This window comes from Rhinopithecus bieti, unplaced genomic scaffold (assembly GCF_001698545.2).
Source record: "Rhinopithecus bieti isolate Rb0 unplaced genomic scaffold, ASM169854v2 scaffold_57243, whole genome shotgun sequence".
Lineage (NCBI taxonomy): Eukaryota > Metazoa > Chordata > Mammalia > Primates > Cercopithecidae > Rhinopithecus > Rhinopithecus bieti.
In genome coordinates, this window is record NW_016822477.1 from 363,310 (window position 1) to 387,143 (window position 23,834).

At 39.0% G+C, this 23,834-nt stretch overlaps 2 protein-coding genes across 2 annotated transcripts in view; one reads left to right on the top strand and one right to left on the bottom strand.

The window, feature by feature from the left end:
- The window catches only part of NOC3L (NOC3 like DNA replication regulator), a 30,099-nt gene extending 16,707 nt beyond the window's left edge, over nt 1–13,392 (top strand). Inside the window, exons 12-21 of the mRNA XM_017860967.1 lie at nt 1,050–1,130; nt 1,471–1,571; nt 5,227–5,299; nt 6,149–6,212; nt 6,300–6,371; nt 6,727–6,908; nt 7,903–8,031; nt 8,761–8,858; nt 11,898–11,982; nt 12,323–13,392. Coding sequence (XP_017716456.1) covers nt 1,050–1,130; nt 1,471–1,571; nt 5,227–5,299; nt 6,149–6,212; nt 6,300–6,371; nt 6,727–6,908; nt 7,903–8,031; nt 8,761–8,858; nt 11,898–11,982; nt 12,323–12,454 — 1,017 coding nt within the window. The 3' untranslated portion in view covers nt 12,455–13,392. The remainder of the gene's footprint in view (nt 1–1,049; nt 1,131–1,470; nt 1,572–5,226; nt 5,300–6,148; nt 6,213–6,299; nt 6,372–6,726; nt 6,909–7,902; nt 8,032–8,760; nt 8,859–11,897; nt 11,983–12,322) is intronic.
- A 5,077-nt stretch (nt 13,393–18,469) lies between these two features.
- Nucleotides 18,470–23,834, bottom strand: part of PLCE1 (phospholipase C epsilon 1) — a 157,749-nt gene continuing 152,384 nt past the window's right edge. The window contains exons 30-32 of the mRNA XM_017860966.1: nt 22,570–22,788; nt 22,040–22,252; nt 18,470–18,908 (exon numbers count right to left, since the gene is read on the bottom strand). Coding sequence (XP_017716455.1) covers nt 22,064–22,252; nt 22,570–22,788 — 408 coding nt within the window. The 3' untranslated portion in view covers nt 18,470–18,908; nt 22,040–22,063. The remainder of the gene's footprint in view (nt 18,909–22,039; nt 22,253–22,569; nt 22,789–23,834) is intronic.

Sequence of the window (23,834 nt, forward strand, 5' to 3'; positions counted from 1 at the left end):
TTGTTTATTTACTGAAAGTTTGGAAACTTTTTTTTTTTTTGGAGAAATGGGGCTAATAATAGTACCTACCTTGCAGGGTAATCATGCAGTTTAAATGAGATGATGCTTATAAAACACTTGGCAGGCTTTATAAACATTAGTTTTTACTACCACCACCATCATCACTATTACTGTTATCACAGCTCAGAACATTTCTAAACAATTTATTAGAGGGATCAAGTTGCTTTTAAAAACAAAAGTAATCTCGGGATATTCATGTTTGAATGGGTCTAAGTTTGAAAACGTGATGGAAGTGTCAAAATAGACTTAATAATTGTGAACAAAAGAAGATAAATATTTTAACTATTTATATCATACTATCCTAATGCAGGTTGGATAGCTCTGTTAGGAAGAGCATGTTTATAGATGTGGTGGGGAAACAAAGACCAGTAAGAACATGGCAGCTCTTTGACAACTCATGAGAGAAGGAAACAATTTCTCAGTTCCCTGTGCCTCAGGCAGCTTAGAAATTATCATTTACTGCTCTTACAGCATTAGGAAGTAGAAGAAAAAGTATGTTTTATTGAATTTCTTTATAGTATCTGGTTTGATGCATTGTATGTAAATATGTTAGGGAAGTATTGTTGGTGACTGGCTTCCAAGTTATAGGTGATTTAACTATTTTGGGCTCAACATGTTCTTTCCTTTTGTTTGAAGAACTTTAATTATAGAAAATGATAGCATATCCCAGATATCTACTATTTAGAGTGAGCAAATATTAATAGATTTACTTTAGTTTTTTTCCTGGAAAAGAGAGAAACCATACATGAGAGAGTAGGAATTTCTTTTCTGTCTCCAATTTCATTCTTCTGCTTTCCTCCCAGGAGACACCATCTTTAATTTGGTTTGTATATACTTCCCGTCCATGTTTCTCTACTTTTGTTTATATTTGCATTCATAGACAATATGTGGTATTACTGTATATGTTTTATGACATTTACGTATTCTGCCTCTGCTTTTTTCACTCTGGTATATACTCTTAGATTTTTTTTTTTTCAATCTATTTTCAGTGGAAGAAAGCAGAAGAGAAACTAGAGCGAGAGCTTCGAGAGGCAGAAGCTTCAGAGAGTACTGAGAAAAAACTTAAACTGGTAGGCCGTTTCATATTCTGTTATGCTTTTAAAATGCATTAAATTGTTTAAACTAGAAATTTATTGTTTCAGCTTGTAGCTGTGTAATTTTAGTTTCTTTCATGAGGCTTAGATGTGTGACTTTTGTGGTGTGTGGGAAACTATGATGTGATTAGTGCTAGTTTTATGAAATCACAGGATGTATGTCTTCTTTCTGTTACGTTAAAAATTTCAAAGATTGCATTGTGGGGAGGCATGGGTAGGGAAAAAGAAGTTTAACCTGTTGAAGTCATAGTTATGCTCACTCAGTAGAAACCATACCAGGTTATCCTAAAGTCATTTTGTCTGTCTCCTCTGCCAGCATACAGAGACTCTGAATATTGTGTTTGTAACCTACTTCAGAATATTGAAGAAGGCCCAGAGGTCACCTCTCCTGCCAGCAGTTCTAGAAGGTCTTGCCAAGTAAGGGCTGTGTAGGTTGAAATCTTCTAGATTCTTTCTAAACAGGAAAGACCAAAGAATTTTAGAGGGTTCCCTAATGATGGCCCATTATCCTCAGTTCTCATTCCTTTCTGTTTGTCACGAGCCTTTCCTTGAAGCTATTCATAACTGGGCTTTTTTGATTTTCTCATCTCAAACCTTTTATTTTTAAAATCTCCTTTACCAACTCCTTCTTTCTGCCTGCTAAATTCGAGGTGTTCCTAAGGTTAAATCTCTCAGTTCTTGACTCTTTCTGCACTGTGTAGTCAATTACCTATCGTCATAATTTGAGTGGATCGTGTAGATGACTCTTAAGTCTATTTTAACCCGGCTGTACATCATTTCTCTAGTTCTGTGTAATCTGTTTCTGCTAAGATAGATCTTTTTATGTATTCACTCAACACTAATGGCCTTGTCAGGATGTGAGCTAGAGTAAGGTTTGTGGTTGTCATGATAGCGTTCCACAATTTTTTGAGGTGGTATCCTATAGAACATTGCTATTTGGTAAAAATATAATGTGAACTCACATGTATAATTTAAAATTTTCTATTAGCCACATTAAAAAGGTAAAAAACACGTGAAATTAATTTTTATATATTTTACTGGATTTATCTAAAGTCTTTTAACACAATATTAAACATTAATGGGATGTTTGGTGTTTTTTCATCACGTGTTTTCCAACACATATTTTATGCTGGTGTCTTAATTTGGACTAGCTACATTTTAAGTGTCTAATAGCCACATGTGGCTAGTGGCTACCATTGTTGGGCAGCATAGCTTCAGGAATAGAGTTGGAAATAGGACTGATGGCTAGAAGATATAGAAAAGGCAAGCTCTGTTCATCATAAGAAATCACTTTCTAATAACTGGAGCTATTTGGCAATGGTATGCATTTCCTTATATGGTGATATGGTCCTTGTGGTTGAAAATCTTCAAAGAGGTTGATCAGAGAAGGGATTATTCCTACATTGTGTAGGACCTGCTGTTTTTGTTTTTAAATAGAGACAAGCTCTCACCATACTGCCCAGGCTGATCTTGAACTCCTGAGTGAGTCATCCTCCAGCCTTGGCCTCACAGAGTGCTAGGATTATAGGTGTGAGCCACCATGCTTAACCCAGCTATTTGTTTTTTAATGACTAATTCCTTTATTTAAAAAAGTTTAAAAAATAATATATGCTCATTTAAAACGTTTGAAATTTAAAAATGCAAAAGAATATACAATTTAAAATTGCAAGCTCCCCCTCCTATATATGTATGTAGTCTGTCTGCGTGCCTTCTGCCATCATTTTTTTTTTTTTTTTTTTTTTTTGGAGATAGTGTCTTGCTCTGTTGCCCATGCTGGAGTTCAGTGATGTAATCTGAGCTGACTACAGCCTCCACATCCCAGGTTCAAGCAGTCACTTGCCTCAGCCTCCCGAGTAGCTGAGACTACAGGTGTGTGCCATCACACCTGGCTAATTTCTGTAGTTTTAGTAAAGATGGGGTTTCCTCAGGTTGGCCAGGCTGATCTCGAACTCCTGACCTCAGGTGATCCATCCGCCTTGGCCTCCCAAAGTACTGGGATTACAGGCATGAGCCATCGCACCCCGCCTGCCTGCCATCTTTCATGCAAATGGAATCATGCTATGTTTAGTGTCCTGTAACCTGCTTTTTTTTTTTTTGTTTTTGTTTTTTTTAATAGGGAGTCTCGCTTTGTCACCCAGGCTGCCGTGCAGTGGCGCCATCTTGGCTCACTGCAACCCCCCACCTCCCAGGTTCAAGTGATTATCCTGCCTCAGCCTCCCAAGTAGCTGGGATTACAGGCACGCGCCACCACACCCGGCTGATCTTTGTATTTTTAGTAGAGACGGGGTTTCACCATGTTGGCCGGGCTGGTCTCGAACTCCTGACCTCAGGTGATCCTCCAGCCTGGGCCTCCCAAAATGTTGGGATTATAGGCGTGAGCCACCGTGCCCGGCCCTTTATGTTTTTTAAAAGGAAGAAAAGTTAATTATTCGCTCATAAGGGATCATTCTATAGCAGCAGATGAATAAATACATAATGCTCTGGGTTTGTGACATACTTTCTCATTTTAAGGGAGAAGGTTGTGTGTGCCTTATAAACGTTTTTGGGAAAATGTGGGAGAAATNTTTTTGAGACGGAGTCTTGCTCTGGCACCCAGGCTGGAGGGCAGTGGTCGGCTCTCAGCTCCGTGCAAGCTCCGCCTCCCGGGTTCACGCCATTCTCCTGCCTCAGCCTCCCGAGTAGCTGGGACTACAGGCGCCCGCCTCGTCGCCCGGCTAGTTTTTTGTATTTTTAGTAGAGACGGGGTTTCACCGTGTTAGCCAGGATGGTCTCGATCTCCTGACCTCGTGATCCGCCCGTCTCGGCCTCCCAAAGTGCTGGGATTACAGGCTTGAGCCACCGCGCCCGGCCTTAACCTGCTTTTTTCTTTTGGTTTTGTAAACAGTTACTTTTGGTACCTCTCCCTTATCACATATATATCACTTAATTTTTAAAAAATTTATAATACTAGGCCGAGGTGGGTGGATCACAAGGTCAGGAGATGGAGACCATCCTGGCTAACACGGTGAAACCCCGTCTCTACTAAAAAAATACGAAAAATTAGCTGGGCGTGGTGGTGGGCGCCTGTAGTCCCAGCTACTTGGGAGGCTGAGGCAGGAGAATGGCGTGAACCCAGGAGGCGGAGCTTACAGTGAGCCGAGATGGTGCCACTGCACTCCAGCCTGGGCGACAGAGCAATACTCCATCTCAAAAAAAAAAAAAATTTATAGTACTCCATTTTATAGATATATTGTACTTTATTTGGTCAGTCCCCTATTTGCGCTGGAAATACTTGCTCGTGCGCGCGTGTGTATATCTTCATGCACGTGTGTGCATGTATTGCCAGATCAGAGGGTATGCTCATTTTAAATTTTGATAAATAATTGCCAAATTGCTTCTCCAAAAAGTTGTACCAATACGCATGGAATATATCACTCATAAGGTCTTTTATTCTTCTAAGATTTACATAGATCAAAGACTCCTCACTAATATTGAAGAGATATCCTGACTTTAACCTACTTCAGTGTCTAATATAGTATATGGAGTAACTCTCAAATTTAGCAGCTCATATGATTCCTTTTTACCCTATTGTGTGGTCTCAGTTATTTCTACAAATAGAGGCCCGGGACAGTTAAGTGAGTTACCCAGGATCATGCAGGTAATTAAGGGTCCAGTATTCTTTCCATTTTATCCTTAAAGCTGTCATAAGGTCCATATTCTTGTAAGCAGCAGAATCTTTCCTCGTCTCTCTTCCCACCGCCTGTTGTCTTAGAGCTGATCCTGCTGGATACCTAGTAAACTTTTCCTCAGGAAGTTGTTTGCTTCTGGTAATTTCTTTCTCAGTGCAGAAGGATTTTGAAATATTTTGGTTTGTTCAGTGCCTCATATGTTTCTACTGAGTTTAGTGTTCAGTGGTGCATGAATTGTTGACTAGGCCAGTCTGAATTAATGAAAAGTATCAATAATTGCCATCTCTTTCATAGCTAACCTTTTGAAATAAAGAATATTAAAAATACAGTTTTAGAGTCAAGCTTAATTTCTGCCAGCTTTATTTCTGCTTTTAGTTCATTGATTAAGTTTTGTTTGATTCCAGATTTGCTCACCTTATAAATGTGGAATTTTTTGATGATCTGTTAGTAGTTCTTCATACTCTCATCGAGTCTGGTGTAAGTAGTAATAAATTACTTTTAAAAGATATAAATGGTAATTACTATTTTAAAATTTGTCAGGTTGAGATATATTTTGTATACAGTAAAACTCACCCCTTTTAGATGTACAGTTTATGAATTTTGACAAAGGCCTATGATCATATGATTACCACCACAATCAAGATGTAGAACGTTTTCAAGCATTGGAGAGTTTTAAACAGGAGGGTTGCCTGACCTGTTTTCTTTTTTTTTTAATTGATGCATAATAGATGTACATGGTTTCAGGGTGTATGTGATAATTAAATATATTTGTATAATATAGTTTGTAAAGATTTTACTTGGGATATCAGTCACCTTAAATATGTGTCTTTATGTGACAACCATTCAAATTCTTCCCTCCTAGCTATTTTGAAATAGATTATAGATTATTGTAAACTATAGTCACCCTGTCAATCTGCCTCATACTTGCAGACCTCATACATGCAGGTCTTTTTTCTTCTTTTTTGAGATAGGGTCTCACTCAGTTGCCCAGGCTGGAGTGCAGTGGTGCAACTACAAGTCACTGCAGCCTCGACCTCCTGGGGCTCAGGCAATCCTCCCACTTCAGCCTCTTGAGTAGCTGGGACTACAGGTGTGTGGCACCATACCTGGCTGATTTTTCTATTTTTTGTAGAGATGGGTTTTTGCCATGTTGCTCAAGCTGGTCTTGAACTCCTGGGCTCAAATGATCTGCTTGCCTCAGCCTCCCAAGTTGTTGGGATTACAGTCATGAGTCATTGCTCCTGGCCTTAAAGGCCTTTTTAAAAGATATAAATGGTAATTATCATTCTTAATATTCCATCCCCATCACCCCTCTTTTTTTTTAAGGACCTAAGCTATCAAGAAAGTCTTCACTGTGTCCAGACTGCTTTTCATATTCTTTCGGGACAAGGTAAGATATTTTCTTAATCTCAAGTTTCGTTTGCCTTCCCTTTGAATGCTACAACATACCTAATGGGTGTTCGTTGTCATTTCAAAGGTGATGTTCTGAATATTGATCCAATGAAATTCTACACACACCTCTACAAAACACTATTCAAATTACATGCAGGTATGTATGTTTAGATAATGTTTCTTTCATATGTATTTATGTTTTAAGAATATGTTATGACCAGTCATTGTAGACAAATGAGAAACAGGAACAGGTACATAAAATGCTGACTTGCCAGTGCCATGCATCTGTATTTAATCTCATGTAAGACTTGGAGAAAGAGCTTCTGGAATTGACTGGAGATGCAGTAAGTATAGCCCGCTGTATCTCCTTAGCAGTATAGCACTACCTCATTGATTAGAGAAATGGTTTGGGCCAGGTGCAAAAGTTTATCTTGGGTTTATCTGAAGTTCAGTCCAGTTGCATAATGAAAAAGTAATGAGAACAGCTCTGAAGGATATGTCTGCTGTTTTAGGTGCTACCAATGAAGGTGTTGAGATTGTACTCCAGTGCCTTGATGTCATGCTGACTAAGCGCAGAAAGCAAGTTTCTCAGCAGCGAGCTCTTGCCTTCATCAAACGCCTTTGTACCCTTGCTCTTCATGTTCTTCCAAATTCAAGTATTGGCATTTTAGCAACTACCAGAATATTAATGCATGTAAGTAGTGACACAAATGAACAGTGCTAAGTTCTTATAATGCAGTGATTTTTTTTTTGTTTGATGCATGTCTTTCCCCCTTTTTATATTATTTCAATTACAGAAGTAATTCACACTTGTAACAAAATCAGGTGACAAAAGAATTATATGAAATTGAAAAAAAGCATTTTGTACCTATTGACGCTTCTCGGAGTGTCATTAGGTGGGTATCCATTTATCATTTGGTGGGTATTTTTCTAGCAGTCTTTTAAAGTTCATATATAAACACATACACATAGAAACAACACAACTTTGTATTTTAATGGAAAGAGGATTATGCTATATATTCTACCACTTTTTTAATCTTAGCATTTTAATCGTGGTAAACACATAATGTCACTACTGTTATCTCTTTAATGTCTATGTAAGGTTTATTTCTTTGCTTAACGAACACATAGTTTTGACTATGTGCCTTCCACTGTTATGCCTTACAAAAATTTAATTTTCGTAACTCTGAGGTAGCTACTATTCTTCTTCCTGTTTTACATGTGGGAAAACTGAGGTCTGGAGAGGTTAAGTGTCTTGTCTTGAGTAGCAGTGCCAGTCAGTGGTAGAAGTGATACTCAAATGTAGGCAGTCTGGTTTTTCTATTTCTCTTGATATAGGTTATTTCTTTTTTTGCTATTACAAATGATGCTATAGTGAATATCTTTTTGTATTTATCTGATGTAATTATTTCTATCAGATTTCTAAAAGTGGGATTGCAAGGTGAAAAGAATAGTGTTTTCTTTTGCAAGGTAACATTTTCAAGGCTAGCAAAGATAAAATATTTTTTGCAACTCTTGTTCTTACAATATAAACTTAAATTGTTTGTTATTAAAACTAGGTGTAAAGACTTTATGCTAAAGCTCTTATACAACCATAAATTTAAATACACATACAACTACAAACCAGTAACACCTTTTACATTAACAATGTTAATTTAACCAATTCTTTTTATGTGACATTTTTGCAGACTTTCCCCAAAACAGATCTACTGCTTGACAGTGAATCTCAGGGAAGTGGAGTTTTCCTCCCTGAACTGGATGAGCCTGAGTACTGCAATGCTCAGAACACTGCTTTGTGGGAACTACACACTCTGCGGGTAAGAGTGGCCCTGTTTTTTTTCTTTTGGGGGATGTGTGTGAACAATTGTTTTCCAGTTTTTCTTCAAATAGTTGTTATTGCCAGAGTACTTAATTATATTTTGTTCTGGGGCTGCTTTTTTTAGAATTCCTGTGTTAGTATGCTACATTTTACTTTGCTCTTACTATTTTTTAAGCTGTTGAGGTACATTTTCTAAGGAAGCAGAAAACTGTCAGTTCTGTAGGGTGAGGTTGTGGAAGATTTACTGAAATCTTTCCCTTTATTGAAATCTTTCCCTAACACTCTTCAGAGGATTCGTTATCAGGTACATTTCTGTTGAGTCCTATCCTAGGAGACTTTAGTAAGCCCTCTTTCAAGATGGTTTCACCTATACAGTGATCCTACAGTATGGACAACATTAGAGTGAGACTTGTAGAAAACAGAAGTGGCAGGTAACCTGTTGTAAATTAACTTTTTTCACTCGGAAAGAGGAATTGCTTTTTGATTTTTCTATTTATATTGTAAAAGCAAGATAAACTACTTCACTGGTAACTTGATTTGTGTTTTAATCCTATGAGCAAAGAGTATTCCTGTGGCTATGTGCTTCTAATGAATTACATATACTATACATAGGTGATGAAAAAAAATTTTGTGTAATTTTATTTAAGAAAATCTTTGCTGTGGCTAGTGTTTTTTTTTTGTAAAGGACTGACCTGTGCAAAATGTGATTGTCCTGTTTCCCTTTCAGAGGCATTATCATCCCATAGTGCAGAGATTTGCAGCCCACCTGATCGCTGGAGCACCTTCTGAAGGCTCTGGAGCACTCAAACCAGAGTTGAGTCGAAGGTAATATTTAGCATTGCCTTATTCTAAAACTACAAAATTCAGCTGATAGCCACTTACTATGAGACGTCTGTTTTATAAAGTAATATATTACAAAATGTAAAGTGCCAGTTGGGTATCTGGATTGGTCTTGCTTCATATTCCTGAATTGTTCTGAAAGAAAACATGCTATGATTTTGTTAATCACTTAAAACATTTTTTTCTTCTTCTGTCATTCAACTTGAAAAACATTTTTTTAATCATGAAAAGTTTCACACATACAGGATAGTAGAATGGCATAGTGAATGTCCATATGCCCCCCATCACTCAGGTTCAACAGTGAATAATCTATGGCTATAGGTGCTTCATGTGAAGATAAAACACAGGTCAACTAAATTAAGTTTCCTTGCTTTCTTGCTCTCTCTCTTTTTTTTTTGAATGGTCCTGTTAGGGCAAGAAGAGGAGAAAAAAAAAAATGAGGAGAGGGAGGAAAAGAGGTGCTTTGGAACACTGCCATCCAGAAGGGCAGCTGTTTCTTTTTTTGGCCCTTGCAGACTACCTTCTGACCTGTAAGCAGCTTGGATGGGTACTTCCAGCACCCACCTCACACCCAGATGAGGAAAAGTTCCTGTTAAAAGAATCTTCTTTTCCCTGAACTGTTGACTTAGAAAATTTTCACAAGTACAGAAAGATGAAAATAATAGTTACTTTTTTTTTTTTTGAGACGAAGTCTCACTCTGTCACCCAGGCTGGAGTGCAATGGCGCGATCTTGGTTCACTGCAACCTCCGCCTCCCGGGTTCAAGTGATTCTCCTGCCTCAGCTTCCCGAGTAGCTGAGATTACAGGCACCCCCCACCGTGCCTGGCTAATTTTTGTAATTTTTGTAGAGATGGGATTTCACCATGCTGGCCAGGCTGGTCTCGAACTCCTGACCTCAGGTAATCCACATGCCTTGGCCTCCTATAGTGCTGGGATTACAGACGTGAGCTACTGCGCCCAGCCAGTAATTTACCTTTTTTTGCATACAGACAGGAAATACTTCAGTTATACAGAGAAAGAGAGAAAATGGTATAAAAAATCCCTCAGTCCATTTATGGTACCATAAAAAATGCCTAGGCCTGGGTAATTTATAAACAACAGAGGGCCAGGCTCGGTGGTTCACACCTGTAATCCCAGCACTTTGGGAGGCCGAGGCGGGTGGATCACCTGAGGTCAGGAGTTTAGGACTAGCCTGGTCAACATGGTGAAACCCCATCTCTACTAAAAATACAAAAATTAGTCAGGCGTGGTGGTGGGTTCCTGTAGTCCCAGCTACTTGGGAAGCTGAGGCAGGAGAATCGCTTGAACCCGGGAGGCGGAGGTTGCAGTGAGTTGAGATCTCGCCATTGCACTCCAGCCTGGGCGACAAGAGTGAAACTCTGTCTGAAAAAAAAAGAACCGAAATTTATTTCTCACAATTTTGGAGGCTGGAAGTTGAAGATCAGGGTGCTGGTAGGTTTGGTTGACTGACGAGGGCGCCTCTCTGCTTCTGAGGTGGCATCTTGTTGCTGCATCTTCTGGAGGGGAGGAACCCCACACCCTCACATGGCAGACAGGACAGAAGGGGAGCAGGGCCACAGCTTAAGTTCATGAAGCCTCTTCTATAAAGACTTTAACCCATTTATGCCAGAGGTGGCAAATTTTTTTGTGTGTGAAAAATCAGACCTAGGTGATGACCTTGAGCAGTAGGATATAAATAACTCCTAAAAGCTTAGGACAGTAGTAGGCATAAATGGATTAATCCCATTCATGGCTTAATCACCTTTTAAAGCTTTCACCTCTTAATACCATCACATTGACTGTTAAGTTTCCGCGTCTGAATTTTGGAGGGGACACATTCAAACTATAGCACCTTACAGTGTACTTATTACCCGGAATTAATATTTTGCTGTAGGGTTTTTCCTTTTGCAAGCCCATTGGTTTCTATAATTCAGAGATCACAGATTGGTGACCTTTGGGCCAGGCTGATTTTTCTGGCCTCAAGAGTTTGATAAAAATTGAATTAGTTGCTGTCTTTTAAATATTGAAAGAATTCATCTGAAATTCACATTTCCTGCTTTTCTTGAAATACTGGGAGGTTTGGTGACATTGGCTTGTATTTTACATGACAGTAGTCAGTCATTTGCTGCCTCCTCTACATGAGGCAAGAGCTCTGCAGTTTTCCATGAACCCTTCTGAGTAGGGTGGAGATAACTTTTGTCCTTATTAAATAAAATGGCCATTTACTTTTTCTTTCCTCACATTTCTCACGTGTCCCCAGTCTTCACCCCAACAGCCTTGTTTTTTAAAAGAAGAAAAAAGGAGAAAACAATTCTTTGTCACTCTTCATAATGATCATTTTATGACATGTTTTCTTTAGCAGTTTTGCTAAGGAAAGATGTTTCCTTTGTGGAGAAGCATGAGGAATGGGCTTATCCCAAAGGCTTAAGAAAGAAAGGAGACTCATAGTGGGCTTCTGGAGAATGAGTATTGGGATGTGAGCCTAATTGCTACCCTCGTAGGCCCTTGCCTATCTGTTTTGGAGAGTGTGAACTAATTCCAAATCATTAAGGATTCATTTACACGCCATGGGTATAGACATGTATTCTGTCCTGAATGGCCTTTCCTTGTTTTTTATCCAGGCCAGTAGCAAAGAGTTGAGCTGTGTTCTAAGTCTGTGGAGAATGACTCCATGCTTCAGTCCTCTGGCTCCCATGACTAAGATAGACTCAGTTGCATTATCAGTGGGTTGGGATTTGATCACACTGAACTGAACTTCTTCAGCTTAGCTTTCTCTCTGGAGTCTATGCCTGTATTGCTAAATGTATACCAAACCTCTGTGAGGTGGATTTAGTTGAATAATGTTGACATTACGTGGGAATTTAGAATTTGTTAAGTGACTGGGTTGGTTGGTTAGTTTCAAAAGCAGGACTGTCTTATACCTTAATATATGGGTTAAGAATGAATCATTCTCTGAGTATAATCTAATTATTTTTGAGTTACACAGATGTGGTGGTATATTTACATTTGTGTTTGTGATTTAGATCTGCTGCTGAACTTTTTGAAGCGTATAGCATGGCAGAAATGACATTCAATCCTCCTGTTGAATCTTCAAACCCCAAAATAAAGGTATGGGATATTTTCATGTTTTAAAAGAAGAGATAGAAACCAATGTATCTCAATAACTCTAACTCCAGTTTGCTTAATTATTTTATAGGCAGTTTTTTTTTTTTTTTTTTTTTTTAATGTTTAGGAGTTCATCATAGGATGGATATTTGAGGTTGAAATTCTACAGAGATGGTCATGAAACTGTTTCATTCAATATAGGATATGTCTAAGACCTTACCAAGCATGTGTCATTGTGTTGCATGTGTTGGTGTCAGCTGTTGCCGTTTTCAACTTTGTTCACAGGTTGACTTTAGCTTATAGCATAAGTAACTTCTAACTCATACTTTAAATATTTTCCCAGGGTAAAGTTTTACAAGGGGATTCATTTTTGAATGAAGATTTAAATCAGCTAATCAAAAGATACTCCAGTGAAGTTGCTACTGAATCGCCTCTGGATTTCACAAAATATTTGAAAACATCACTACACCAGTAGAGGAATGAAGTCAGTGGACTTTCTTGCATATTTGTGTGTGCAGATGTACATAAAGATGAGTTGTTAACTTAGGACCTTTTTTTTTTATACAAGGAAAGCTTCCTAAGAATAGCTAGGAAGAGGAGGAAGAATGACCCTTTGCATAGGATGGGGTTCTGCCCCTATTCTGAATATGGCATTTCATCAAGGAAGTCAAAGCCTTTTTTTTTCTCCCCAGTATTTGGAAATTACTTTCTTAATGATATTGCCTTTTAAAAGCTTCATGTACATTATAGTTTTTTAAAAAAATCTTTGGACTGGATCTTACTGAAGTGCAGTTGCTATATTAAAATTAGGGCATAGAGCACAGAAAAATCAAGACCATGAGAAGACATTTAGCTACTTTTTATAACTAAATACTCTTTAAATGTTTCTATTGCAATACTGTGGATGGAGATGAGAAGCATTCTAAATTTGAGTTAATATATTTTATGAAGATTTTGAGAAAAGAAAAAAATAGCTTGTAGTCAGGTTCATTGGCTTTTGCTGGATGATCCACTTAAAGAAGTTACCTAATTTGGCCTTTTAAAAAAGGTATTAGTGTTCATTATAGCTACTTTCAAGGAAAATTTGAATATGATTCTAGTCTCTGAAGTTCTTCACATTTTCTATCATTCCCTGGAGGGCGACTGGGGAAGAATTGCTCTACAGTAGAAGAACCAGGCCCAAGACTTTACCATTCTGTTCTAGGGACAAAGGATACTCAATGAGGAGCTTTTTTCCCCTCTTGGAACAGGTAAAATGCTTTTTCTTATTAACATAATAATAAAACAGTATTTTATGTAACAACTATTCCCATATTCTAGGAGTGGCCTAAGAAATGCGTGTTTCAGTGACTAAGTTATAAATATTCTGTATTGTGAATAGTTGAATTAAACAGCTGTTTGTTTCTGCTTCCTGTTCTTGTGATATGAGAAATTTTTTAAAAAAGCACAGCAGTCCAACTAAAGAGATCTCTTACTGTTTCAAAGTCATAGCAGCCAGTTATTTTACTCTGGAGCTTAGAGCTCTTTTTTCGCATGAAGTAAACTAAAGTAGAAAATTCCTTTACCATTCCAGCAGAGTGAGAGGATATGAGCTTAACAGTGTATGTTAGTCTTCTAGCATATTATATATGATTTTTAAAAGTGGTTCTGAGGTCACATTTTTTAAGGCTTGATTATTTAATGAGAAAGGTATGATTCAGCATATGAATATTTGCTTTTAGTCCACCTTTTAGATATAAAACAAAGTCCAGGAATGTGATAAATATTTATGTGGATAACCAAAGGGTCTATCCCCATCAGAGCACAAGTGACCAATACATGTCACAAATCATTTATTTTCCAAACATATACAAATACATTTATACTTTACTTTGGCAGCAGAAACTATACTTCTGGTGAAAAATCAGCTTAAAATAGAAACTCATCAGCTATTTCACAGCTGTGTTATGCCTTTTATTTTCTTGTTACACATATGGAGAATCACAGTGGGACCACAAATTTATACATCTATATTTGAGTATCCTATGTGAATTTGAGGAAATATATTTGTGCATTAACTTACATAAGCTTATATTGATTAATTTTATTTTTAGAACTAAATGTAGTTATGAGTAATCACACACACACATACACACACACACACACACACACACACAGGCCTGCACATATCCTGAGGCTATATTAAGCTACAGCCTTAATTTTTTTTTTAATTAGACAAATAATGAGCACCTACTGTGTGCTTAGCACTATGCTGACACTTAAGAGTGGGGTGGAAAATAATGAGTGTAAGACATAGCCTCAGTCTTCCATGTTGAGTCAAATCATCCACATAGCACTTTTGAAAAATGCGACAGTACCCAGTTCAGTGTTAGAATTACTTGTGTCAAAAGTTTAGAGACCTGTGTCATCTGTAATAGGGAAGGTTTCAGAGGACTGTTTGGTGGCAGGCTTGTGCATAGTATGTTTTGAATCTAAGAGATGTATAAGAATAGGTAGGTCAGGTGCGGTGGCTCACGCCTGTAATCCCAGCACTTTGGGAGGCTGAGGCAGATGGATCATAAGGTCAGGAGTTCAAGACCAGCCTTGCCAACATGGTGAAACCCCATCTCTACTAAAAAAAAAAAAATTGACATGGTGGTGCATGTCTGTAGTCCCAGCTACTTGGGAGGCTGAGGCAGGAGAATCGCTTGAACCTGGGAGGTGGAGGTTGTGGTGAGCCGAGATCGTACCACTGCACTCCAACCTGGGCAACAGAGTGAGACTCTGCCTCAAAAAAAAAGAATAACTTGGTAATCATGGAGACTTAGTATGTGTTTCAAAGGGACTCATTTCAGGTATTCCTATGTCAGAATCCATAGCCATCAGCTAAGGATTGCTTTTAGGAAGCTGATACATAGAGATGGCAGAGAACACATAAATTATTAACAGTGGATCATGGGGAATATTGACCCAAGTCTAGACTCTGTGTAAGAGGCAATCTCCCTTTTCTTTCTAACTTTTTTGGGGTCCCAGGTACATCTTTTCTGGCCTCACTACTGATATATAAGCAACTGAAAAGGGGTTAGAGACTTTCACCGTGAGAGCACTTTCCCTGTAGGCTGCCAATATAAGATCAAAGACACCAGCCAGGAAAATCCTACTCTTCTTTATTGTCATGGGAGCATAGATGTGGGGCTTTGTGTTTTAGAGTTAATTCAATTTTACTGGGCCAGTAAGCAAGCCCTGATTACTTTTCAGAATTAAGCAAGGCCTGTGGGTCTCTGGGCAGAGGACAGAAGTCTATAGAGATATTGGAAGAGGACAGAAGAAAGGAAGGGGAAGATGTAGTTAGCAAAAGGTAAATTGGTACATATCATAGAAGGCCCACTTTCATTAATGAGCTTCCAATGTCTCCAGAGCCATTGAGATGGGAGGCCTTTATGAAAGCAAGTTTGATTAAAAACAAGTAACTTATAACTCAACTTTTGTTGAGTCTAGACTTCATATTTACTCCCAACTGGAGAATCTGTAAATAACTTTTACTTGCTAACGATGACATGAAAAGAAGCTTTACCCCTCAAAGAGCACTTTCTACCCAGATAGGATCATTACTTCCTACACATTTGGCATCACTGAACAGAGTGACAGAATTCATGCTCCTTTCTCTTCACTTTTAGTGATACGTCTTAAAATATTGTAATGAACCCAACTTACATATTTAGATTCTTGTGCACATCAACTTTAATGATAAGAGTTTGCTACCCAGATTTCTGGTAGCCTAAAAAGTGTGAAATGGTAATCAGTATAGTCATAGTGGCTATTTAGGATAATTTCTTTTACTTGGCATACTAATATAGCTGTGTAATTCAGATAAAGCTTTAAATAAAACTTTAATATTTTTGGCCAACATCAGGTTGTGCTGGCCATTTGTGTGTAATAGTAGACTAGACTCTCTTTTTTTTTTTTTTTTTGAGATGGAGTCTGCTCTTTCACCCAGGCTGGAGTGCAGTAGTGTAGTCTCCACTCACTGCAACCTCTGCCTCTTGAGTTCAGGCAGTTCTCTCCTGCCTCACCCTCCCCAATAGCTGGGATTATAGGTGCCCACCACTACGCCCAGCTAATTTGTGTATTTTTAGTAGAGACAGGGTTTCACCATGTTGACCTCGAACTCCTGACCTCAGGTGATCCCACCCATCTCAACCTCCCAAAGTGTTAGGGATTACAGGCATGAGCCACTGTGCCCGGCCAACTCTTTGCATTTTAAAACAATGTGTTTTTTCTATAATCACAAAGACTCAAATACAATGAAGTATGTACTTTCACCTCAAAATGTGATAAACAACTAAGTTGGGATGCAACCTAGGCAGTAGGCTGGATTCTCTCACTTGCTAAACAATCTGGTCTCAACTTCAGTCTCAGATTTATGTTGTAAAATATACACAGTGGGGCGGTGCTTAGAAAGCATCAGAACCAAATGATAAACCTAGAGACCAGTCTTTTCATCTTGTTACTCTGCAGAGTTTTCATTTGACCTCTAGCCACTTAGACCAGTAACTCAGTTTTCAACACATGGTAGGGCAAACTGGTATGTTCACTTATAGAGGCTTGATAAAAAGTGTTTCCAGAATTTTTTTTCTTTTTTTTTTTTTGAGGCGGAGTCTCGCTCTGTCGCCCGGGCTGGAGTGCAGTGGCCGGATCTCAGCTCACTGCAAGCTCCGCCTCCCAGATTTACACCATTCTCCTGCCTCAGCCTCCCGAGTAGCTGGGACTACAGGCGCCCGCCACCTCGCCCGGCTAGTTTTGTATTTTTTTAGTAGAGACGAGGTTTCACCGTGTCAGCCAGGATGGTTTTGATCTCCTGACCTCGTGATCCGCCCATCTCGGCCTCCCAAAGTGCTGGGATTACAGGCTTGAGCCACCGCGCCCGGCCCAGAATATTTTTTAAATGGAGCAGCATTGTGCATTTGTTACAGACTTACTTGACTTAAACCTATACTATTGTATAGATTACATCAAACTGTAATAACCTGCATTCTGTTGACAAGAAAATGGTAGTTCTAGCCTTAAGGCTTTGACCCAGTAAGAACTTTCAATGACGTGAAAGCTGTGTGGTGTTTTTTTTTTTTTTTTTTTTTTTTTTTTTTTTGAGACAGTCTTGCTCTGTTGCCAGGCTGGAGTTAGTGGTGCTATGTTGGCTCATGCAACCTCCACCTCCCAGGTTCAAGTGATTCTCCTGCCTCAGCCTCCCGAGTAGCTGGGATTACAGGCACGTGCCACCACGCCCAGCTAATTTTTGTATTTTTAGTCGAGATCGGGATTCACCATGTTGGCCAGGATGGCCTCGTTCTCTGTCCTGATCCACCCGCCTTGGCCTCCCAAAGTGCTAGAGTTACAGGCGTGAGCCACTGTGCCCAGCCTGTGTGGTGTATTTTTAACACTTCTGTTTTTAGAATATGCAGGAAACACATGGGGATGGTTTTATTTTTATAATTGGTTAAAAAAATTCCTCAAAGTGAAGTTTAGGAGTTTTAGTGTTTTGTAATTTGAAGAAAAGTCTTAAAATTCAGAGGTACCAATGGAAAGATAAAAGTTTGGGTTTTACTTTGGAGGAATACATATTTCATTTTAAAATTCATAATTTGCTTCATACCAAGAATATGAAGAATCCTTTACACTTACTTGATGGTTTTGTGCAGCAAAGTTTAAAAATAATTTACATTAAATGGCAAGTATGACTTGGATCAATAGCTCTTCAGTTAATCAGAAATGAAGCGATTTTACTTCAAAGTCTAGCCCATTTCAGATGTTCAGAGCATATATTTTCTTTTTAGAAGTTTGTCTTCAAGTACTGAGAACTACTAATGCTTCTAATCCATGGCAATATCAAGAGCGATGTATAATAAATATATAAGTACAGTGTCAGTACAACCCTTGTAAAATAAATAAATTTACCTTAAACACCAACTCAATCTACTTTTGCTTTAAAAAATTGTTAGGTTTCTTGTGAAGACATTGCAGTTCAGCAGATATTAAATTATACATCATTCTAATTTTGAAAACCAAAAATGAGTAATCTGTGATTAAGCAATAACCTTTTTTAAAGCAACCCCATTAACTGAATAAGCAATAACCTTAAAAAAGAAAACCCCAATATTATTTCTATATGTAAAAGTCCTAAAGAAGAGTGCACTGTGGTATACAATACGGGAACTAAATTGAATTTTAATGACTCTTACGTTATAGGACATATTTACACTTGAAATGCTCCAAAGCTTCTAATTCTCAGCCATAAAATGTATGGCTAAACTTCCTTTCTTGTTTTCAGATCTTTGTGCCCCTTGTTCCCAGTTCTCCTAGTTGTGTTGGCAAATTAAGGTCCTTGGGCCAAATCTAGCCTGCCACCTGTTTTTGTATGGCCCCTGAACTAAGAATAGTTTTGATGTTTTTAAATGGTTGAAAAAAAGTCAAAACAAGAATATTTGTGACATGTGAAAAATATATAAAATTCCAATTTCAGTGTCCATAAATAAAGTTTTATTGGAATACAGCCACGTTCCTTCATGTATGTGTTGTCTGTGGCTGCTTTTGCACTACAACGGCAGAATTGGGTGGTTGCAACATATTTTATGGCCCCCAGCCCTAAAATATTTACTATTTGGCCCTTTACAGACAAGCTTGCTGACCCTTGCTCTAAGTCAATTCGTGATGATTTTTCCAACTGCTGATATTTATAAAATGGCAGTCCCCTGGGCTTCATTGCTTCATTCATCCGTAAATTGGTTGGTGGCAACTAGCCCTGTGCCATTTTGCTTCTCCTCAGCATGGATCTCACATGTGTGAAGACTTCAGTTCAGAAATCATCAATTTCCAGTTTAAGTCTGATGAAAATAAGTAAATTATATTTTTTTCCACCATGTTCACTCTTTAACTTCTTGCTGAAAGATCTTCACCTGTAATGTTGTATACAGAGGCTTATTAGAATATTGAAAATGAAGAAACAGAAACACTTACGGTATAGCAAGGGTTCAGAGTTTTCCAGCCACAGCTCTAGTGGCTAGGTTTGGGGAAGAGACTGTTTCGTCTGTACTCACAATGTTAGAACATGATGTTTCTAGGAAGTAGAACATTAGGTTATTTCTGCCTTAGACATATTTCACATTCTTTAGAAAGTTTTCTTTTTTAAAAAAAATCACCTTCAAATAAACTGTTCAACTTTAAGGTGGAATTCCTTCGACTACTACTTCAGATAATAAGATGAATACATTCTTATTTAAAAATTGGTAGATTATTGAAACTTTAAAAGGGATCATTTTAGAACAAATATGAAATACTATGTTCCTAGAAAGTGGCAAAAATACTAAACTTTTATTTTCGCTCGCTCTCTGCCTCTCGTCTAGGTCCAAAGTTCAAGTGATTCTTCTGCCTCAGCCTCCTGCATAGCTGGGACTACAGGAATTTTATATTTTTTGGTAGAGACGGGGCTTCACCATGTTGGCCAGGCTGGTCTCGAACTCCTGACCTCAAGTGATCCACATACCTCAGCCTCCCACAGTGCTGGGATTACAGACATGAGCCACTGCGCCTGGCCCTAAACCCTAAACTTGTTTTCTTATGAGCCCTTCTTTTCTTTTACAAGTGCTCTTTCTTGAAAAGACCATTGTAAAGGAGGTCATAACGTGGGATGTCAGTTCACATAGATGCACCAGTGACTTAGAAGCCTCCCTAGCTTTTGTTTTGTCTTGAGACGAAGTCTCGTTCTGTCGCTAGACTGGAGTGCAGTGGCGCAATCTCAGCTCACTGCAACCTCTGCCTCTCGGGTTCAAGCGATTCTCCTGCCTCAGCTTCCCAAGTAGCTGGGACTACCAGCACGCACTACCACGCCCAGCTAATTGTTGTGTTTTTAGTAGAGACGGGGTTTCACCATGTTGGCCAGGATGGTCTCAATCTCTTGACCTCGTGATTCGCCTGCCTCGGCCTCCCAAAGTGCTGGGATTACAGGCGTGAGCCACTGCGCCCGGCCCAGCCTTCCCCAGCTTTAAGCAAAGTTGTGAAGTCAACAGAATGATTCTAAATATCTGCTTGCTTAGAAGAAGAAAAAAGAATGTCATGTGAGTCCGTTGGTCAGAAAAAATAAATACTTGCTACAGGACAATAGAATCTAAAGGCAATCATCTAAATCACTATCAATCACCCTCCCCTAGTCTCCTAAAATATAAGCAGTTAGCAATGTTCATTACAGTAGGCATATTATTATTATTTTTTTTTTTTGAGACAGAGTCTGGCTCTGTCGCCCAGGCTGGAGTGCAGTGGCTGGATCTCAGCTCACTGCAAGCTCCGCCTCCCGGGTTCACGCCATTCTCCTGCCTCAGCCTCCCGAGTAGCTGGGACTACAGGCGCCTGCCACCTTGCCCGGCTAGTTTTTTGTATTTTTTAGTAGAGACGGGGTTTCACCGTGTTAGCCAGGATGGTCTCGATCTCCTGACCTCGTGATCCGCCCGTCTCGGCCTCCCAAAGTGCTGGGATTACAGGCTTGAGCCACCGCGCCCGGCCAGGCATATTATTTTTAAGTCAAATTTCTAATGGAGTTGTATTCTTCTGTACTTAAGAAGTAATCTTGTAGCATATAGAGGGCTCTTTATATGTAGACCAGTATATGACCAATTTGCCAGCTTTAGTGTAATTTCACCTCCTTACAGAAGTTACAGAGGCATGTATAATATCACACCTATGATTTATTTGATACTAACTGCTGGATATGGAAAACAATATTTAAAATTTTGGCCACTGCAGAGTGTAATATAGGACACCAGTTATTTTAGGAGTTGCTCTTTAAATGTGGAAACATGGTCTCGATGTATTGGGCCTTCTTTTGGGCTGTTGTAAGTCAAATCTGGCTCTGTCAAGAGGCATCACTGAGTTCTTTAATAGTGAGTTTCTGCAGTTTGGCAGTTTTGTATGAGAAGGTCCTCATTGTCATAAAGGCAGATGGTGAAGCTCTGTGACGTAAGCAGCAATGCTTTCACTGTGCTGTTGATCTTGGGAATTTTAAATCTGTGAACTACCATGGAACAGGTGAAAAGCTGGCTTTAATGAACCCTTAGGTTCATTAGGAAACTAAGCGAAAAGGAGAAACCATTGGTTCCCTCGCATGCTTTTATTCAGGTCTCATGTAAATAATTTGTTTTAAGATAAAATGAATTTATGTGAATATCAAGCAGTAAATTTATTGCATTTTTAGGATTGAGGCTGTTATGTTATTTTGGTTTCTTTTTAACCATATCCCGGATGCCAGATTATTGTTTAATTGAGGCAGAAGGAGATGAGGTTGTTGAGGCTACATCAAACCTAAATTAAAACAGCAATAAAACTAGAAATCCAAAAGAATAAAAGCTGGATGATCCATAGAGGCCTTGAAGAATGTTCCTGTCAGTTATTAATAATGAAGACAGTTGTCTGATGAAATAAGGCTGTCACAGTACTTTGAGCAAGTTGACTTCTTGGGACCTTTGCTTATCTACAAAGTAAGAAGGTCTAAAATTACAAAAGCTCCAGTTGCATACATACATATATATATATATATTTGTTTTTTTTTTGAGACGGAGTTTCGCTCCTGTTGCCCAGGCTGGAGTGCAATGATATGATTTCAGCTCACCACAACCTTCGCCTTCCAAGTTCAAGTGATTCTCCTGCCTCAGCCTCCTGAGTGACTGGGATTACAGGCATGCACCACCATGCTCAGCTAATTTTGTATTTTTAATAGAGACGGGGTTTCGCCATGTTGGTCAGGCTGGTCTTGAACTGACCTCAGGTGATCCACCTGCCTCAGCCTCCCAAAGTGTTGGGATTACAGGCGTGAGCCACCGCGCCCGGCCTCTTTCCTGTTTTCTTTATAGGCAGTGCTCAGTAGAACATCATGTTATACATATCTTCAGAGCCCTTTTCCTGTTTTAAGGTCCCATGCCTACCTGCCTTCGAGGGGCATCCTCCTGTTGGAAAAGATAAACGACATCGTACTAATTATGCCTTACAAAGTAGTTTAAGTTAAGCCCTGTTCCAGGATGGTGCAATGACTTAACTATACCTGGGTTAAACGTGCTGCCCTTAGTCACTGTCGGTAATCCATTGTGTCATTGGAGGACAGGCCACCCACAGGTTTCTCCTCCTTGGTTTGGATACTTTCTGAGGTCAAGAGCTGAGAAGGTGATGTAAGTCCTCGGGCCTGTTTAGTTGACTTGGTGAGCTTCTTGAGTTCACTTGCAAAAGAAATGCCTTTCTTTTTATCTTCTCGAGATGCCTGTGGGAACAAAGAACTTTCCACTGGTATTAGGTTAAACTCAGGTTCCTCAGTCACATGACCCTATTTCAGAAGAGCGCCTTCCTCTTCTCTCTAGAGCTTTGGAGAGTAGGGCTGAGGAGCTCCCCTCTAGGACTGCTTAACCGCAAGTTCGGCCACATGTTTTTCCATATAGTGAAAACAAAGCCAAATAATTTTCTCCTAACTGCATTCCTTGACTCAGGAACTTTCTCTTAAATTTCACCAGCTTCCAGATCTGGCTACAGTGTGATTATGAGTATAACTTATGAACAGAGACAAATAACTTTAAACTTTACCTGCACTTGCTCCTTTAGCTTAAGGATGAATTTTCCTGCACCTTTCCACTTGCTTTGGGCTTGAAACACACACTCCTGATCCAGAAGGACCCGCTGAGAGGACTTGGGTGTGGTAGACTTCTTGTTGGTAGTGTCTTTCACCACCTCTTCCAGAAGCACATAGTCACTCGGATTGGGGTTGCTCAGGATGCTGTAGGAATATTTGGCTTTGCATAAGGTCTGAAAGGTAAGTTATGATCAACTGAATAAAGACACAGAATCTCCAACACTGGCATTCATTCTATATGAAACTTTAAGGTGGAAAAATGGCCCAGACTAGAGATGAAGGGAATCTTCCAGATCATCTCATCCAGCTCATTTTGCAGTTGTATACTTGTAGCTTATAATGTAGTTTCCCACATCACCTCATTTAGCTTCCCAACAGTCTGTGATTTAGGTGTTATCCCGAATTTCAGACGAGGAAGCTTAAACTTAACACAGGTTAAGCAGATTCCAGGATATACACAGCTATAATAGTAACAATAAAGGTCTGAATCAGATTTTCTGCATGTACCAAATCTCATAGACATGAAAGTCAGCCTGTGAGGAATAGAATCTTGCTCTTCAAGAGCCTCTCTGTCCCGCTGGGCTATCTCTATCACAGAGTCTTGGATGTTGAAAGAATTTTAGAAGTCAACTGATCTCTCTTTTCATTTAATATAAGAATGTCTTTCATTGATGCATTTATTAATTCATTAAATGTTTAGTATGGGCCAACTATGCCCCGGATACTGTGCAGTCCTTTTAGGGGAGACAAAGATAAATTAAAGAAACGTAAGTCTGGGCCCTTTGGAATTCAAAGTCAACTGAATAAGAAGGCTAATATTAACCAAGTTATCATACAATAAGAACAGCAAGTAACCCTTAAGTAATGTTTACCATTTGCTAGGCATTGTATTAAACATCTTACATATACTTAATCTTCAAGGAAAGTACTATTATATTGTCTCCATATTGTCTATGTGGTGACTTAACCATGTAGTGTTTCGATGGAGCCAACGAGAATAGGCTGATCAAATCAGATGTGGTAGGGGCATTTACACAAAAGAAATAAATAAGGACTTTTCTTTTAACTTTTACATTACAAAGAGCTAGTTTACCAGCACACTAACGAAGGCACAGATCTGAGCTCTTACTCCAGGTCTCAGTAAGAAGTAGAGCTGGGATTTGAACCTAACACAGCTTGATCTAGGGTCTGTGTTCTTTTTTTTTTTTTTTTTTTTTTT